The following is an 18,035-nucleotide window of genomic DNA, read 5'->3' on the forward strand; positions in this document are numbered from 1 at the left end:
ATCCTCAGGGACCGGGAAGGGGCTGGGCTGAATAATTAACATCTTCTCTCTGCTGCCTGCTTGGTGGACCCAGGCCCCCAGAAACCCGGCCTGCTGCAAGGAACCGGACAGTGACGGCTTGCTGCCCAGGCTGGGGGGGCACACACTGCACTCTGGGTAAGCACCTGCTATTTGCCCAGATCTGTGGTTTCATGGAGGCTGCCTGGGGAGGGAAGCTGGGCCCAGGCTGACTGTCTGGGCCGCCCCATTCTCTCCCTCTATCCACCGCAGCCCTTGCAGAAGCCAGCCCTGGGGGCCACTGCTTTGCCACACAGCAGTGCCAGCTGCAGCCAGGCTCAGCTAATGCATCTGCGGGAAGCCTGGAGGAGTGCTGTGCTTGGCCTTGGGGACACAGCTGGCGGGATGGCAGCTCCCAGGCCTGCCTCAGCTGCCCTGGCCGACACCTCCCAGGTGGGTCTGCGGTCCTGGCAACCACTTTCTCCCCCTGCAAGGGCTACCACATAGATTTCTGGAGCTCTGGGCCTTCCTGCAGGGCCCCTGCCCACTCCCCTGTGCTTTCAGATGAGTCACCTCCCATCCTGGCCCACCAGAGGGACCATGAACTCTCCACCTGCCTCCCACTCTGGGAGAAGCCCCGTGTCCTCCTCCTCCTTCACCCTCCTACCTTCACACTCAGAGACTCACAGTCGGTGTTATCTCCTCCAGGCAGCGCTCCCTCTCCAGCCTCCCTGCAGCCCCTGGTGGGGGCCGTGGCCCAGTTCTGGAGCCAGCGCCAGCAGCCTGCGGCCACCTGCACCACCTGGTCAGGCTTCCACTACCGAACCTTTGACGGGCGTCACTACCACTTCCTGGGCCGCTGCACTTACCTGCTGGCGGGCGCTGCTGATTCCACCTGGGCTGTCCACCTCACGCCCAGGGGGCATTGCCCCCAACCTGGGCACTGTCAGCTGGTGAGGGAGGGAGGGAGGGAGGGAGGGAGGGAGGGAGGGAAGACCACAGGGAGGGAGCTGGACACGGGGGAAGGCGAGCCACTGAACACCTCTTCCGCTCTGTGTCTCCCCAAAGGCCCGGGTAATAATGGGACCCGAGGAGGTGCTGATCCAGGGTGAAAATGTCTCTGTGAATGGGCAGCTGATACCTGATGGGGAGTCTCGGCTGCTCCAGGGTAAGGGAGCTGTGGGGAGCAGGAGACTGCCCAGGGCCCCATTCGTTCCCCGGGGACAGTCTGCCTATCCCCCAGAGCAGGGGACAGCAAAAGGGGCAGTTGGGTGGGAGCCTGCTGCTCCACCCCCGTTACTGTTGGGCCTGCTGAGGGGCCAAGACCTCGTCTCCCACAAGCCTCTCCTGCAAGCCACCCCCACTCATCCCCTCACAGTGTGGCTTGGGGCAAGTACCTCTGCTTAACCTCTTTGGGTCTTGGGGGTACCTGGCTGCCATGGGACTCTTGATCTCAGGGTTGTGAGTTCGAGCCCCATGTTGGATGTAGAGGTTACTTAAAAATAAAATCTTGGGGCGCCTGGGTGGCACGGTTGGTTAAGTGTCCAACTCTTGATCTTGGCTCAGGTCTTGATCTCATGGTTCCGACAGATGGAGCCTTGCATGGGGCTCTGCACTGATAGCCCTCCGCCCCTTCCCCCTGCTCATGCGCGCTCTCTCTCTCTCTCTCTTTCTCTCTCTCACAATGAATAAATAAACTTAAACAAAGTAACATCTTCAGAAAAGAAAAAACAAAAACCTCTTTGAGTCTCAGTTCCCCCCACCCCCCTCTACCAGTGCTGTGAGGAAGGGCTTTTGAGCTACTAGACGGGTCTCTGTCCCACCAGAACTTTTGCCCTGGTTTTCAGTCCATGAAGTGAAGTGGGTGGGGCTGTGTGTGTGTGCACGTGAGCTTTGTAGTTTACTTGTGAGAGCGTCCATAGTGTCCATGAAATTCTCAAGGACAGGGGCGCCTGGGTGGCGCAGTCGGTTAGGCGTCCGACTTCAGCCAGGTCACGATCTCGCGGTCCGTGAGTTCGAGCCCCGCGTCAGGCTCTGGGCTGATGGCTCGGAGCCTGGAGCCTGTTTCCGATTCTGTGTCTCCCTCTCTCTCTGCCCCTCCCCTGTTCATGCTCTGTCTCTCTCTGTCCCAAAAATAAATAAACGTTGAAAAAAAAAATTAAAAAGAAAAGAAATTCTCAAGGACAGTTCCGACTGGAAACCAATCGCTTCTCCTTTAAAGGGTGTCAAGTGCAGAGCTCTCTCGAATTGTAAGAATTCCATCTCCTCTCCTTCCCCGGCAGTCTGAGCCTTGGTGTCATGGTGGGAAGAGTGGGGAGTGTGACTCCTTCCTTCTCCTGCCCAGGGCTGAGCCTGCAATGGCAAGGGGACTGGCTGGTGTTGTCGGGGGGCCTGGGGGTCGTTGTGCAGCTGGACAGGTCCAGTTCAGTCTCCGTTTCTGTGGACTACGAGCTCCAGGGACAAACTCAAGGTCTCTGTGGGGTCTACAGTGGCCGGCCTGAGGGTAAGTGGGCGTGACTTGGTTGCTGGTTTAGGAGGGAAGGAGAGACAGGAGACCCCAGACACAGCACTCTGCCTCACCCTTCCCCAGATGACTTCCTGGAGCCAGGAGGGAGACTGGCTGTGTTAGCTGCCACCTTTGGGAATTCCTGGAGGCTCCCTGACTCAGAGGTGAGACTGCAGCCCTCGGAGAGCCTGGGCTCCCCGCCCTGATCCCCAGTTGGCCCCCCACTCCTGGCTTCTCTGACATCTTCAAGTCTCTGCTGTCTGTCTTCATCACTGGCTTTTTCTCTGGGACCAGGCCTGGCCCTCTCCCAGATCCTTGGTCCGGGGAAGGCTCTGGGTCCCGTGGAATTTAAGGTGCTGCCCATGGCATTGGGGTGAATTGACCGCCCAGGGGACACACTCAGTGACCTGGTCACTGACCAGTTTGGGTTATCAAATCTCTTGCCTGTGGGTTGATGGGACTGCAACTCCCCCACACCCTACCCAGGCTTACAACTTTGTTGCCCCCAAAAGCTTCAGGATGTCTGGGCTGGTGGCCATGACAATGGGGACTTGAAGCAGCCATGAGGGTAGTAGCTACTTTCCTGGTGTCCTGGCCAATGTCCCTCATCCCAGCCCATTGACCTGACTCCAATGGTCTCTAGCCTGGGTGTCTGGATGCAGTGGAAGCGGCCCAGGGCTGTGAGGACCCCGTGAGAGGCACAGAGGCAGGCATGGAGGCTGGCCAGCTGGAGGCTGAAGCCCAGGATGTGTGCCACCAGCTGCTGGAGAGTCCATTCAGGGAATGCCATGCTCAGGTACGGGTGGGGGTGGGGGTGGTAACCACCACCAGAGAGGCGGGGAGCAGGAGGTGCTACAGAGGTGCCAAACAGGGAATCTGGTCCTGGCATTGCTTTGTGTGTATGTATGATCTCAGAGCTCCCTTCTAGTGCTCATTCTGTTTGGTTGTAAGTCAGGGCACGATCCAAGTAAGAGGAGGGAGTGCTGCTGAGTCTGGTTGACTGAGGGCCTGTCCTTTCTCTGAAGGTCCCCCCTGCTGAGTACCACCAGACCTGCCTCTTTGCCTACTGTTCTGGGGCCCCAGCAGGCAGTGGGCGCGAGAGCCGGCGGGAGGCCGTGTGCACCACTTTGGCCAACTATGCCCAAGAGTGTGCCAAGCACCATATCCACGTGGGCTGGAGGAAGCCAGGCTTCTGCGGTAGGTCTGGCGGCTGACCCTCTTTGCATAGGCCCTGGCCTCCCCACCCTGCGGAATTGGGAACTAACCGACAGCAGCCCTGTGGCCCTGGTTTCATGAGCGCCGGGCCACCTCCTGAGCACCCCGTCTTCGGGTTGTGGCCAGCGGGGTCTGGTGGGAGGAGGGGGCCCTCGGACCTCACAGCCCACTCCTGTGCCCGCAGAGCGCCTGTGCCCTGGGGGCCAGCTGTATTCTGACTGCGCCTCGGCCTGCCCGCCCAGCTGCTCGGCAGTGGGCGAGGGAGGGGAGGGGTCCTGCCAGGAAGCGTGCGTGAGCGGCTGCGAGTGCCCGCCTGGCCTCTTCTGGGACGGCGCCCTCTGTGTCCCTGCGGCCCGCTGCCCCTGCTACCACCGGCGCCAGCGCTACGCCCCTGGGGACACAGTGCGCCAGCTCTGCAACCCGTGGTGGGTCCGCGGGCCTCGCTGGCCCTTTGGCTGGGGTTGGAAGCGGCGTGGTCCCCGCGGAGCCCTCCCTCATGCTATGTCCTTCAACCTGCCTCCCCTTGGGGGCCCCTCACAAGGGACCGGTGACCTCTCACGGCATAATTGATGGCCCCGCTTAAAGACCTAGCCAGCGACCTCCACCAGCTGACCTCCAAACCTAAGAGAGTTAGAGGGGCTGCTGGGGGAGGGGAGGGGCCACGGTGTTGGGGGCGGGAGGTCGTGAAGCTGAATCAGAGCGCGCCCCCCTCCCCGTGTGCCTACAGCGTGTGCCAGGACGGCCGCTGGCTCTGCGCGCAGGCGCAGTGCCCCGCCGAGTGCGCGGTGGGCGGGGACGGGCATTACGTCACCTTCGATGGGCGGAGCTTCTCCTTCCGCGGCAGCCCAGGTTGCCGCTCCAGCCTGGTGCAGGTGGGTAGGGGGTGAACTGCGGGAGAAGTCCTCGTGGGGTTGCTGTGGGGGCAGGTGAGTGTCAGGAAACCTCCACATAAATCAACGACAAACACAGAGTCATCCCGGGAAAAGCTGAGAGAGAACCGACTCTGGAGGAAGGATGGCTCTCCGCAGACACCTCCCCCTCCCCCCCCCCAACCTCCCCTTCCGGTCTTCACCCCTCCTCGGGTTCCTGAGAATGTTCCTCTGTCATTGCCACCCTAGCCCAGGGGCACGAAGCAAAACCTATCCTCACCGTACTTTCTCACAAATGGGGCAGGCTGGGCTTATCACAGGCAGTTTCCTGCAAAACAACCCCTGACGAAATACGGGTTCTCCTTCCTCTCCACGCCTCCCCCAATAGTTAGGTGACTTACCAAGTTCAGGTCCATAGACACAAACAGGTGTGCACATATGCCGCGGGCTCATGCAAGTACGCATAGATTTAACATGTGTATACACACAGACACACATATAGAGCACACATACCCACAGGGAGGGAGAGGGGAGGCATCTTGCTCCAACATGGAGACACACACACATGCGTGCACACACACACACATTTCTACCTACTTACATACACACACATGCCTGTCCGCGCGCACAAGCGCGCACGCACACACGCACAGATGCTCACAAGTGTCTGCGCTTGCCTGAGTTAAGCCCTATACCTTGCAGAGTCTGGCTGGCAAGAAGGTGGTCAGCACACGTGATGGGTGGGAGCTGCCCCCAGGTGTGTGCTGTAGGTGTCCTGTGGAACAGGAAAAGGGGCAGACCAGACCCTGTCCCCGGATCCTCCCCGCACCCACCCCCACCCCACCGTATTCCTCAACATCTGCCCCAGGACTTCTCCAAGGGGCAGCTGCTGATTGTGCTGGAGCATGGGGCCTGTGACGCTGGAAGCTGCCTCCACGCCATCTCTGTCTCCCTGGGGGACACCCACATCCAGCTCAGAGACTCAGGTAGCCCCCTCCTGCAGTGTGCTCACCCCCAATCCTCATCAGCCCAGCCCTGCAGGGGCAGCCCCTCACAGGCTCCCTATTCCAGGGGCCGTCCTGGTGGATGGGCAGGATGTGGGCTTGCCATGGAGTGGGCCTAAGGGCCTCAGTGTCTCCCGAGCCTCCTCCACCTTCCTACTGCTGCGCTGGCCCGGGGCCCAGGTCCTCTGGGGAGTGTCTGACCCTGCAGCTTACATCACTCTGGACCCGCGCCATGCCCACCAGGTGTGCTAGGGGGCAGGTGAGTGGCTGGGCAAGGCCACATTGGGCCCGATTTGACCGTCCCATGCCCACTCCTGTGGCCCAGGTGCAGGGTCTGTGCGGCACCTTCACCTGGAACCAGCAGGATGACTTCCTGACACCCGCTGGCGATGTGGAGACCAGCGTTGCAGCCTTTGCTGGCAAGTTCCGGGTGGCAGGCGAGGGAAGGTGCCCCTCAGAAGACAGCGCCCCACTTCCCCCCTGCAGCACCCACTCTCAGCGCCATGTTTTTGCCGAGGCAGCCTGTGCCGTCCTGCATGGCCCAACTTTCCAGGTAGCCGGATTGGGGGTGCTCCTGTTTGCACCTGTAAGGTGGGGTCAGTACCTGCTCTGCTCTCCTCTTGGGCTACTGGGAGGGCCCGGCTCCCTGCCGTGGGCAGGGCTACTGAGCACAGGGAGGTGACGGTGGGGACCAGAGGGGATGGGGGAATCTGTGGAGGAGGAGCTGGCTCAATTTTTCCCTCCTCTCCCTGCAAGGAGTGCCAAGGGCTGGTGGACAGGGAACTGTTCCACCTGCGCTGCTTGGCAGCCGTGTGTGGCTGTGCTCCTGGCAAGGACTGCCTGTGTCCTGTGCTTGCTGCCTTTGCTCGTCGCTGTGCCCGGGAGGGTGTCCCGTGTCTCTGGAGGACCCAGACACTCTGCCGTGAGTCTGCTCAGCCAGCTGGCCCCAGGGTGCTCCTCCCAGCCCTCTTCTAGGAGTAGCCCAGAAGGATCCAAAAGCTTGGAAACAAGGGAAGGTCCCCAGGAGGGCCTCTGACCATGGCACATTGCTGAGTTTGCCTTCTTCCAGAGGCATAGGGGGTGCGAATTCCAGAAGGGTGGGCAGAGCAGCAGCAGTTATGTCCCTGACCTGCATGTGTCTCTGTGCCCAGCTGTCCTGTGTCCCGGGGGCCAGGAGTACCAGGAGTGTGCCCCGGCGTGTGGTCAAAACTGTGGGGAGCCAGAAGACTGTGGGGAGCTGGGCAGCTGTGTGGCTGGGTGTAACTGCCCCCCAGGGCTGCTATGGGACCCCGAAGGCGAGTGCGTGCCCCCCAACTTGTGCTCCTGCCAGCTTGGAACTCAACGCTATGCTCCCGGCAGTGCCACCATGAGGGACTGCAACCACTGGTGAGGGCAGTGGTCTTGGGAGGGAAGCAAAGAGCTTGGGGGTGAAGAGATAGAGCTTAGAGACAAGGGGCTGGGCTTGTAGCCCCGTGGGTTAGGGCACGGTATGCACATGTGGGACGACAGAGCATTGATGGCCTATATGACAGGCCTATGACAGGCCCTTCTGGCCTATAAAGCACTCTTGTACATTATCTTATTTAATTTTACTGAATTCTTACAATAACCTAATAAAGTAGGAAGTGGAAGAATTGTTCCCATTTTGCAGATGAGGAAACTGAGGCTCGACTAAGGCCAAACAGCTTGCAGAGTCACACAGCTTGTTAATGATGACGGACTAGAACCCAGATCTCTGAATTCTGGATGAGTCTGGTTCAGAGGCTCTTCCAAGGATTAGGGAGAAGCAAAGGCCAGTTCTGGACCTGTGGAGTCCAGGCCAGTGGTCAGGACTTGGTGGGTGAGGATGAGACTTTAGAGAATCCCTCTCCTACCCGGGATGGGAATGGGGTTCTTCAAGAGCCTCAGAGCCCTGAGAATGGTCCCATTGGAGCTGGGGCAGGAAAGGGTAACCATGCCCATCCCAGGTATGGCTGGTGCTGGGGGCAGCCCCACTTCCTGTGCTCGTAACTAGGGTTTGGGGGTGAGACGCTCAGGTCTCCAGAATCAACATTAGGGGCTTGGACCTTCTGGGTTCCTGAGATTCTCCCAGGTCAGACCAGGTGCCTGGAGGTGAGTGCTGTCTTGGGCCTGCCTCTTACCTCCCTCGTGACCTCGGCAGTGTCTGCCAGGAGAGGGGCCTCTGGAATTGCACTGCTCACCGCTGTGGCCCCCAGCGGACCTTCTGCCCCCATGAGCTTGTCTATGTCCCTGGTGCCTGCCTCCTTACCTGTGACAACCTGCGTGCCAACCATTCCTGCCCCCCGGACAGCACAGGAAGCTGTGTCTGTCCCCCAGGCACTGTGCTGCTGGTGAGTCTGGGAGGGGGCTGCATGGGGCACCGTGGGGCCTGCTGTAACCATGGCACTGCCCTAGTCCCCTGGCTGTCTGAAACAGTGGGCGGTGGGTCAGGTAGCCCTCCAAGGTGCCTCTTTGCCCCCGGCCTCTGCCCAGAACGAACGCTGTGTGCCTCCTGAGCTCTGTCCCTGCCGTCACGGTGGGCAGTGGTACCCGCCCAACGCCACCATCCAGGAGGATTGCAACATCTGGTATGCCCCTTGGACAGGGACGATGGGTGGGGTGGGATATCCAGACTGGCCTGGGCAACGGGAGCTCTCCAGGATTCCCCCAAGCTGAGGGTCTGTCGGGAATTGCGTGGAACCTGGACCAGGTGCATCCCCTAGATACAGCTCTGGCTTCGTGTCCTCATGACTCTGTTTCCCCACCGCCCCCCGCAGTGTGTGCCAGGGTCGGCAGTGGCACTGCACGAGCCGCCAGTGCCGTGGATGGTGCCAGGCATCGGGTGCCCCCCACTATGTGACATTCGATGGGCTGGCTTTCACCTTCCCTGGAGCCTGTGAATATTTGCTGGTGCGAGAGGCCAGCGGCCAGTTCACAGTCTCAGCCCAGAACCTGCCCTGTGGGGCCAGCGGCCTCACCTGCACCAAGGCACTGACCGTGCAACTACAGAGCACCGTTGTGCACATGCTCAGAGGTGGCTGTAACATTGAAGGGTGGCATGGCCAGGGAGGGGCGTGCTGGGTGGCATCACAGTTCTGCACAGGTGACCAAGGCCCGGGGTTCCCCACTGCTTACCATCAGGGAAGTGGGGCTGGTGCTTTTCCTCTCTCCTCTTTCGTGGGAAACATAATTCTGGAAGGCTCCAAGAAATTAAGGTCCAGAGACTTGCCCAAGGTCTCATAGCTAGAGAAGCAAAAGGAAAGGTTGGACGGCAGGCTGGTGAGGGCCTCCTGGGGATCTGGGAGCCCTTCTACTCCGAGGCAGGGCCTGAAAGCCTCTCTTCCTCTGCAGGCCGAGCAGTGATGGTGAATGGGGCGAGCATAACACTCCCCAAGGTCTACACGGGCCCTGGGCTGAGCCTGCGTCGTGCTGGTCTCTTCCTGCTACTCACAACCCGCCTGGGCTTCAGCCTGTTCTGGGATGGAGGTCAGGCCCCAACCTTAACCTTAAGCATCTGACCCATGCCCGCCTTAGTGTCATGAGGCTGGCTCTCCCTAAACCCTTTCTCTTCCATACGAGTGGCGGGAGTTCCCAAATCGCGCTCTTAAAATTATGTTTCTCTTCAACGTAAGAGCAACAGTGCCTCACCTAAGAAATATTTAGAAAATACCTAGTTTGGGAAAGAAGAAATGAAAATAAATCTCCTGACATCCCACCACCCAAACCCAAACAGTAGGCATTTTAGAAATAACTGTTACTGAGAAATCGAGGAAAACCAGAGTAACCCCTGACAGGGGAAGGAGTTGCCTGGTGGGCACAGCGAGGTTGCCCTCTGAGTCTCCGGTCACTAAGGCCTCCGGGGCTGGTGGTGTCACAGTCTGTCTTGGAGCCTGGATCCCTCCCAGAATCTGGCCCGCTGGAGAATTTCCCTGGTCCCGCTTCTGCCCTCGCCCTCCAGATCTAGGTCTCACCATTGCCAATCATCCTCCCAAAAGAGGGCACGGGCACCCCTTATTGGGTTGTGGTCCCTGGGCAGATGGTCAGACAGGCCCACGGAATAGCCGCCCTTGTCTTCTTTCTCCACAATGCTGGCCCCTGCTGCCCCCTCTGCCCAGGCACCCGGGTCCTGGTGCAGCTGTCCCCGCACTTCCGGGGCCGTGTGTCTGGTCTGTGCGGGGACTTTGATGGAGATGCCAGTAATGACCTGCGGAGCCGCCAGGGGGTCCTGGAACCCACAGCGGAGCTGGCTGCCCACTCCTGGCACCTGAATCCTCTCTGCCCTGAGCCAGGAGAGCTGCCACACCCCTGCACCGTGAGCATGGGTGGGAATGGGGGGAGGGAGTGGGGGCAGCTACAGAAACCTGCAGGGGGGAGGACCCAGAGGCTGGGTGCTTGCAGATGGGGTCTAGCTGGTCCACGGTGTGGACCTGCTCTGCCTGCAGGTGAACGCCCACCGGGCCAGCTGGGCCCACGCCCGCTGCGGGGTGATGCTGCGGTCGCTCTTTGCCCGGTGCCATGCAGAGGTGCCCCCACAGCAGCACTACGAGCGGTGTGTGCATGATGCCTGCGGGTGAGAGGGGCGAGCCTGGGGACAGGGTGGGAATGGGTAGGTTGGGGGTGGGGAGGGGGTCCAGGGGCTGAACAATCCCTTCCACAGCTGTGATTCGGGGGGTGACTGTGAGTGTCTCTGCTCGGCCATTGCCACGTATGCAGATGAGTGTGCCCGGCATGGGCTCTTTGTGCGCTGGCGCAGCCAGGAGCTCTGCCGTGAGTGTGCCCTGCCCTGGGTCCCCGATGCCCAATCCCACCGCCCATTCCGCTCCTTCATGGGTGCTCCTCCTGGCCTGCCAGCAAGCCATGCATTCAAGGGCAAATATGTGTGGTGTTCACGCTGTCATAGATGAACCAGACGGGCAAGGTTGCTTTCCTGTAGAACTGTCATGTTGCCAACGGCCTTGGGAGGGGCTCAGCAAGAGTCTACACCGTGCCCCCCTGCCGTGCCCTCCATGAGTATCCGCTCGGGCTGGCTCGCCTGCTTGTTGCATCCTGGTGCCGTCGCACCTCAGTGACCCAAGCCTCTCTCTTCTCCACCCAGCTCTGCAGTGTGAAGGGGGCCAGGTGTATGAGGCCTGTGGCCCCATATGCCCCCCCACCTGCCATGACCATGGTCCTGAACCTGGGTGGCACTGCCAGGCTGTCGCCTGCGTGGAGGGCTGCTTCTGCCCCGAGGGGACTCTGCTCCATGGTGTGTAGGGTCAGAAGAGGCAGAGGGGAGGGGATCCTGGGAGGGAGAAGAGAGCCACAAGGCCCGGGTGACAAGGCTGGCACTAGGGGCCGCTGTGCCCCTTTTGCTCCAGTCTTACCCTCTGTGATCCCAGGAGGAGTCTGCCTAGAACCAGCTTCCTGCCCCTGTGAGTCAGGGGGCAGCTTTTTCCCCCCGGGGACTGTGCTGCAGAAGGACTGTGGGAACTGGTGAGTGCGGAGGGGGGGGTGGCTCAGGGGAGCCCCATGCCCCTGAGTTGCCAAAGCCCAGCTCTGTGGCTGATCCCGGGACGCTGTGTGCTCAGCACATGCCAGGAAAGTCAGTGGCTTTGCGGGAGTGGCAGGACCCGCTGTGAGGAGCCGGTGCCCGGCTGTGTGGAGGGAGAGGCCCCGTGCCAGGAGAGTGGGCACTGTGTGCCCCACGGGTGGCTTTGTGACAACCAGGATGACTGTGGCGATGGCTCGGACGAGGAGGGTGAGTGTCCTCGTCTGTGGGGGGCAGTGACTGAGTGATGGGTCTCTCCTACTGTGCGGGTGTCTCCTACGCGAAACTGAACGGCTTCCTGAGCTGCTGCTCACATCGCCGGCAGCGATGGCTGGTGGGCAGGGCTGTTCTGGTCTTTCCAGGGTCAGGGGCTTCTCTAGGACCCTTTGTCATCTGGCCCCTGCCTGCTTGCCCCATGCCAGGCTGTGCCACCCCAGGCTGTGGGGAGGGGCAGATGTCTTGCAGCTCCGGCCGCTGCCTGCCCCTGGCCCTGCTCTGTGACGGGCAGGACGACTGTGGAGATGGGACGGATGAGCAGGGCTGCCCGTGCCCCCACGACTCGCTGGCCTGTGCTGATGGGCGCTGCCTGCCCCCCGCCCTGCTCTGTGACGGACATCCCGACTGTCCCGACGCTGCCGATGAGGAGGCCTGTCTGGGTGGGTGGTCTCCGCTCTGGACTCCAGTCCACAAGGCACCCCCCTCCCAAAGGCTTGTCTTGTGAGCCCCAACCTTCCTGCCTCCCCTCCTCCACCAATTCAGGCTCCTGCTGGGAAGCCGGCACCTGTAATGTGTGCACAGGGGCACCCCAAACAGTGGGATTACAGGGCAGTGTTTGGGACCAGCTCCTCCTTTCTCTGGCTGCAGGGCAGCTGAATTGCACTCCTGGGGAGGTGACCTGTGTCGATGGCACCTGCGTGGGGGCCATCCTGCTGTGTGACGGAACCTGGGACTGCCCAGATGGAGCCGATGAGGGACCCGGGCACTGCCCCTTCCTTTCGCTGCCCACTCCCCCGGCTGGCACTTTGCCGGGCCCCTCCGCTGGCTCTGGGGAGACTGCACCAACTCCCCTGGCCAGTGCCAGCCCTGGTGAGTGTCCTGGACGAAAAGGGGTAAGAAAACTGCAGTCCCGAGGCCTGGGACAGAAGAGTGGGGAGGGCGCCTCAGAGGGAGGCATTGGGGCATGGGGGCTGGCACAGACGCAGCCTCCTGAAGGCACCAGAATGCACAAAGGGAAGGGGGTTTAAGAGGGACTGGAAGAGTCCAGATCTTACTTGCGGACATGCCCCCATGCCCCCAACCGCTGAGGTGAGGTGGTTGGGGTGGTCAGTGGAATGCCTGGACGAGAGGAGAGGTTTGGGGAAACCAGTCGGGGAGCAAACGGCGGGAGCGACGGGACGTGGGGAGGTGGGGGCAGTCCGGGCTCGGGAAGGGGGCGGGAAGGGCGGGCACCGGGAGGCGGGCGGCGGCGGCGGCGGCGGTAGCGGTGGAGGGGCCGGGCGGGCCGGGTCTAGCGCGGGTGCCCGCCGCAGCGCCCCCCTGCGGCCCCCTCGAGTTTCCGTGCGGCAGCGGCGAGTGCGCCCCGCGGGGCTGGCGCTGCGACCGCGAGGAGGACTGCGCCGACGGCAGCGACGAGCGTGGCTGCGGCTGGCCCTGCGCGCCGCACCACGTGCCCTGCGCCCGCGGCCCGCACTGCGTGTCCCCTGAGCAGCTGTGCGACGGCGTGCCGCACTGCCCCGACGGCTCGGACGAGAGCCCAGAGGCCTGCGGTGAGAGCCTGGGCCGCCTCGGGGGCCCGTGTCTTCTCCCACCACGCCCCCCCCACCCCCACCCTGCGGTGGGCTGCAGGCTAGGGAGCGACTTGGGGCTGCGACCTCAGAGTGTCCTTTGATCTTTTTCCCCAAATTCTCTTTGAAGACTTTGCCCTCCCCTCCCCCCCCCCCCCCCCGAAAGAAGAAAGAGGCTTTTGTCTTTGCCTGCATTTGGGCCAGAAGGGATAAGAGGATGGACAGTGGCTCAGCAGCGTGGGGAGTGGGCCTGTTTGGAGGGCTACCCCTCAGCGCCACCCCACCAGACCTGGGAGTTCCCTTTGTGCCCCTGCATGTCAGCCCTTCCTGTCCTAGCCACCTCACCCTGGGAGGAGGGGGCAGCTGTCCACCGGCTCCAGCACCTCCCCAGGTCCCTCTGCCCCTTCTGGACGCCTCCCAAGGTGTCTTTGAGCCAGGTTCAGGTTCCGTGTAGGCTCAGCCTTCTCCTTGCCCTCCCCTTCCAGTGCCCTTGGCTCCCCCTGCCAACCCCTCTGCAGAGAGAGGGTGGGAGGGGCAGGAGCCCAACAGGACACTCTCTGGGTGCCCACAGGCTCTACCCAGCTGCCCCCCTGCGGTGGCCTCTTCTCCTGTGGTTTGGCTCCCCAGCTGTGCCTGAGCCCCGAGCAGCTCTGTGATGGGATCTCTGACTGTTCCCAGGGCGAGGATGAGCTGGGCTGCGGTATGGACACAGTTCCCCTGATGAAGGCCAAGGCTGGTGGGGGCTGGGGGGGGGGAGTTCTCCTCGTCTTACTGTTTTCTCTTCTCTTCCCCTCAGAGGGGATGACAGCCCCAGGAGGCCCCAACGGGACAAGGGTTCCCTGCCCGGAATACTCCTGCCCTGATGGCCTGTGCATCAGTTTCCAGCTGGTGAGAGAGGGAAGGAGGGAGGGAGGAAGGGGGTGGCACAGGCAGAGCCATTGTGCCACCTGACTTGAAAGGAACTTTGATCCTGGTCCCTCCCCAGGTGTGTGACGGGCAGCCTGACTGTGAATTGGCAGGGACGGCAGGGCCTTCCCCAGAAGAGCAGGGCTGTGGGGCCTGGAGCCCCTGGGACCCGTGGGGTCCGTGCAGCAGGACGTGTGGGCCTGGGGTGCGGGCCCGGAGCCGCCGCTGCTCCCCACCTAGTCTCCCGGTACTGCAGCACTGCCCAGGCTCTGAGCACCAGACTCAGGCCTGCTTCACGGCCGCCTGCCCCGGTGAGGGGCCTGGGGTACCCGGGAGGGCCGGGGGCGGGCGGCGGCCCAGAGAGAGCAAGGGAGAGGGAGATCACGGGGCTCTCAGACTGGCCTCATGCCCCCCTCCTCCCACTTGTCCTGCCCCTTCTCCTCACAGTGGATGGTGAATGGACCTCTTGGTCTCCCTGGTCCCCGTGCTCCGAGCCATGCACGGGCACCATGACCCGGCAGCGGCAGTGTCACCCACCCCAGAATGGGGGCCGGACCTGCGCCACGCTGCCCGGGGGCTCTCACGCCACCCACCAGACCAGTGAGTGCGAGGAAGGAGGGCACGGCTGGGAGGTGGCTTGTTTCTGCGGGGGACCGACCCACCGTTCCGAACCCTGGTTCTGATTTTCTCTCAGGGCCCTGCCCTCGGGACGGCTGCCTCAATGCCACCTGCTCCGGGCAGCTGGTGTTCTGGCCCTGTGCTCCCTGTCCTCTGACTTGCGATGAAGTCTCTGGTCGGGCTGTGTGCTCGGCTGACCAGCCCTGCAGCAGCCCAGGTAAGGGCGGGGGGCGGGGGGCGGCTCTGGGCCCAGGTTGTGGCCGGTGTGTCTGTGGAGCTGAACGCTCTGCAGGGAAGCCTCACCCTGGGCCTTCTCTAGGCTGCTGGTGCCCTGCCGGACAGGTGCTGGGCAGTGAGGGGCAGTGTGTGTGGCCCCGGCAGTGCCCCTGCCTGGTGGATGGCACCCGCTACTGGCCTGGGCAGCGCATCAAAGCCAGCTGCCAGCTGTGCATCTGCCAGGATGGGCGGCCCCAGCGCTGTCGGCCCGATCCAGATTGTGCCGGTGAGGCCCCACCCTTGACCCTTCCCGAGGGGTCCTTGTCCCCTCCCAGACTACCCAGCTGGGCACCCAGCCCTCCTCTGACCCCTGGGTCTTGGTTCTCCCGCAGTGAACTGTGGCTGGTCATCCTGGTCCCCCTGGGCTGAGTGCCTGGGCCCCTGCGGGAGCCAGAGCATCCAGTGGTCCTTCCGGAGCCCCAACAACCCCCGCCTCTCGGGCCAAGGTCGCCAGTGCCGGGGCATCCACCGCAAGGCCCGCAGGTACTTGCACCCACCCCAGGGACCCACAGAGACCTTTACCTCTCACCTCCAGCGCCCAGGTAGGAAGCTGCTGGTGTGCCCTTTCTTGAGATACTTCCACAGGTACCATGGACTCCAAATGAGGAACCGCTCCTACTCTGAGCCCTATTAGTCTAAACACCAGGATTCCCAGCGCCTCTTTGGGGGAATATCTGGCCTTCTTCTGCATCAGTTTTAGGCTCTCAAGGTCCAAAAGAGGGGCATAGGGAGCCCACAAGTCTAGGGGCAAGTACGGGTCCTCTGGTTTGCACCCTGTGCCTCTGAAGGTCGCTGAAGGGAGGTACTGAGGGGGTGAGCCAGATCTGCCCACCACGCCCCCTCTGAAATGGGCTCCACTGGCTAGGGTCTTGGCACAGATTGCTTCCACACCCCTTTCTTGGGCCAGTTGCAGTTTCTGGGGTGCAGGGCTGGGAGTCAGGAGATAGGGAGACCAAGCAGCGCAGCTGGTCCAGGACTTTTCCCGGTTTTATCACTGAAAGTCCCAAGTCCTGGGAGACCGCTCACTCGGGGCACACCAGGACGGGCTGGTTGCCTAGGCGAGCCCACTCACCCGGCAAGTGGCCAAGTGGTGGCCCTTCTTCCAGGTGCCGGACGGAGCCGTGTGAGGGCTGTGAGCAGCGGGGCCGGGTCCGCGGCGTAGGGGAGCGCTGGCGAGAGGGCCCCTGCGGAGTCTGCCAGTGTCTGCACGACAGCACTGTGCGCTGCTCCCCCTACTGCCCACTGGGCGGCTGCCCCCAGGTGAGGGGGCATAGGAGCCTGGGGGCGGGGCAGTGGGAGGGGCATTGTGTGGAGGCCAGGGTTTCCAGCGGGCCCGATAGGCTGGGTCGGAGGTTGGCAGGTGGCTGGCTCAGCGCTTCCAGCCTGACTCTTGTGTCCGCAGGACTGGGTCCTGGTGGAGGGAACGGGAGACTCGTGTTGCCACTGTGCCCTCCCCGGTGGTGAGTGGGTCTGGGGAATGGCAGGGAGGAGGATGGTGAGGACTCAGGGGGAGCCCCAGGTGGTAGCACTGAGCGGGGTGGGGGGATCCGTGGCTACCCCAGCCCCGGCTGGGGGGAGCCTGAGTCCTGGATACTGGGGAAGGAAGGGGCCCTCTGGGTGGAAGGGCTTGTCTCTGTCCTCCTGAGATCAGGTCTCTTCTGTCTCTCTTGGGCTAGAATTCTGCCTCCCGCCGAGGGTGCTTTCTTTTCTCTGGTTCAGCTGGGTCAGATCTGGTTCCTGGCCTTTCTCCTAAGAGGAACCAAGACAAAGTTCAACTTTTTCAAGAGTATTTTTGCTTGGAAACTGAGTTATGAACGAAACAGAAAAACACAAAGGCGTGAAAGTGAATGCGTTTATGGGTCTAGATTCCTGCTTCTAAAAGTGCACCTACAGGCTGCTGAGGTTAGAGGAGGGCCAGCACTCACAGTTGTACAGATTGTTCACTGTGCAAGTTGGCAAGCGGGAGCTAGACTCCAGCCCACAGGGGTGCTTCCATCCAGAGATACCCTTTTCTAGTGCTCAGAAAGGTCTTCTATTTCTAAATATTCAGTGGAAGTGAAAACCCCCAGTTCATGCCAAGGGAAGGAGAACAGGCCTTTCCTAGCCGGGAGGTTGTTCTGGGGGCTCCTGGAAAGTCCTGAGGGAGAAAGTGCTGCAAGAGGTGGGGAGAGGCCTGGGTGTGGGGCTTGGGGCTAGTGTGAGCCTATCTGCAGGTCTCTCCCTCTTGAACCTTGAGTCTCCCCACACAGGTGAGAACCAGACGATCCTCGCCATGGCCACTCCTGCCCCTTCTCCAGCCCTCAGTCCCCAGATCGGACCCCGTCTGGTCACCTACGTTCTGCCTCCACCTGGAGGTGAGGGCCACATGTGGTTGTATGTCAGAGAGGAATTACCGCCCAGGGTTTGCCCAGCCTAAGAGAGGAGGCAGGAACACTGCAATTTATCCCTGCCTTCCATGGGTAGGATGGTTATCCTAAGGATCTGGAAGTCATCCTGGCTTAGGTTGCCTGTTTGACTCTGCCCTCTCTGGACCACCCTTCCAGCCCAGGTCAAGGTCAACCATGGGGCCCTTTGCATCCCTCAGCCCCCCCTTGTGACTTCCTATGTCCCGGGCAGGCACCTGCCACCCTCTTCCCTTGCACTCCAGCCCCTCTCTCTTCTGCACCCAGACCCCTGCTATTCTCCGCTGGGCCTGGCCGGACTCCCCAGGGAAAACCTGCAGCTGGAGCTCCCCACCCAGGCTGCCCTCTTGGGGGCTCCCACCAGGGGGCCTGGCTATCGGGGCGGGAGCACCATCGAGAACACTCGCACTCAGCGGCACACTCTGCCCCCCTACCTGCAGATGGACCTGCTGCTGCCCAGGAACCTCACTGGTCAGTGCGGTGGGGGCGGGGCAGGAGGGAATGGCGGTGATGGGGGGCGGGGCTGGGCGACGGGGCGGGGCTGGGGGGATGGGGCGGTGATGGGGGGGCAGGGCTGGGGGGGACCGGGGGGTGATGGGGCGGGGCTTGGGACGGGGTAGTAATGGGGGGCGGGGGCTGGGGTTCACTGTCTCAGCTCTGACCCCCGCCCACACTCTAGGCATCATAGTGCAGGAGACTGGGTCCTTGGCCTTGCTGCAGTTCAGCACTGATGGTCTACACTGGCACAACTATAGTGACATCCTGCCTGGCATCCTGCCCCCAGCCAAGGTACTGCCACTCGAGCCTCCTGGGCCAGTGACCCACATGCCTCTTTGCGAATCCCACCATCTTTGTCCCCAAGGGCCTTCCAGTGTCCCCAAAGAACATTCTTATATTGGAGGCTCGTTGAACACCTGTCATTAGCAGGGCG

The 18,035-nt window shown here is 62.0% G+C and overlaps 1 protein-coding gene across 1 annotated transcript in view; it reads left to right on the top strand.

The window, feature by feature from the left end:
• Positions 1–18,035, top strand: part of LOC124523043 (SCO-spondin-like) — a gene marked incomplete at its 5' end in the record, with an annotated part of 53,688 nt that overhangs the window by 679 nt on the left and 34,974 nt on the right. Inside the window, 40 exons of the mRNA XM_047094793.1 lie at positions 74–156; positions 271–450; positions 706–950; positions 1,066–1,165; positions 2,342–2,500; positions 2,588–2,667; positions 3,147–3,299; positions 3,529–3,700; positions 3,903–4,143; positions 4,446–4,590; positions 5,456–5,573; positions 5,659–5,834; positions 5,917–6,144; positions 6,348–6,513; positions 6,743–6,977; positions 7,753–7,942; positions 8,085–8,179; positions 8,369–8,625; positions 8,943–9,077; positions 9,707–9,903; positions 10,034–10,161; positions 10,249–10,358; positions 10,687–10,836; positions 10,970–11,063; positions 11,159–11,328; positions 11,541–11,774; positions 11,983–12,204; positions 12,648–12,884; positions 13,474–13,602; positions 13,699–13,790; positions 13,888–14,119; positions 14,256–14,408; positions 14,503–14,643; positions 14,746–14,928; positions 15,035–15,185; positions 15,809–15,962; positions 16,105–16,162; positions 16,952–17,056; positions 17,372–17,575; positions 17,784–17,893. Of these exons, the coding sequence (XP_046950749.1) occupies positions 74–156; positions 271–450; positions 706–950; positions 1,066–1,165; positions 2,342–2,500; positions 2,588–2,667; positions 3,147–3,299; positions 3,529–3,700; positions 3,903–4,143; positions 4,446–4,590; positions 5,456–5,573; positions 5,659–5,834; positions 5,917–6,144; positions 6,348–6,513; positions 6,743–6,977; positions 7,753–7,942; positions 8,085–8,179; positions 8,369–8,625; positions 8,943–9,077; positions 9,707–9,903; positions 10,034–10,161; positions 10,249–10,358; positions 10,687–10,836; positions 10,970–11,063; positions 11,159–11,328; positions 11,541–11,774; positions 11,983–12,204; positions 12,648–12,884; positions 13,474–13,602; positions 13,699–13,790; positions 13,888–14,119; positions 14,256–14,408; positions 14,503–14,643; positions 14,746–14,928; positions 15,035–15,185; positions 15,809–15,962; positions 16,105–16,162; positions 16,952–17,056; positions 17,372–17,575; positions 17,784–17,893 (6,412 nt within the window). The remainder of the gene's footprint in view (positions 1–73; positions 157–270; positions 451–705; positions 951–1,065; positions 1,166–2,341; positions 2,501–2,587; positions 2,668–3,146; positions 3,300–3,528; positions 3,701–3,902; positions 4,144–4,445; positions 4,591–5,455; positions 5,574–5,658; positions 5,835–5,916; positions 6,145–6,347; positions 6,514–6,742; positions 6,978–7,752; positions 7,943–8,084; positions 8,180–8,368; positions 8,626–8,942; positions 9,078–9,706; positions 9,904–10,033; positions 10,162–10,248; positions 10,359–10,686; positions 10,837–10,969; positions 11,064–11,158; positions 11,329–11,540; positions 11,775–11,982; positions 12,205–12,647; positions 12,885–13,473; positions 13,603–13,698; positions 13,791–13,887; positions 14,120–14,255; positions 14,409–14,502; positions 14,644–14,745; positions 14,929–15,034; positions 15,186–15,808; positions 15,963–16,104; positions 16,163–16,951; positions 17,057–17,371; positions 17,576–17,783; positions 17,894–18,035) is intronic.

This window comes from Lynx rufus, unplaced genomic scaffold (assembly GCF_022079265.1).
Source record: "Lynx rufus isolate CCGP_SWC_20201006 ecotype Redwood Valley unplaced genomic scaffold, mLynRuf1.p SCAF_4, whole genome shotgun sequence".
Classification (NCBI taxonomy): domain Eukaryota; kingdom Metazoa; phylum Chordata; class Mammalia; order Carnivora; family Felidae; genus Lynx; species Lynx rufus.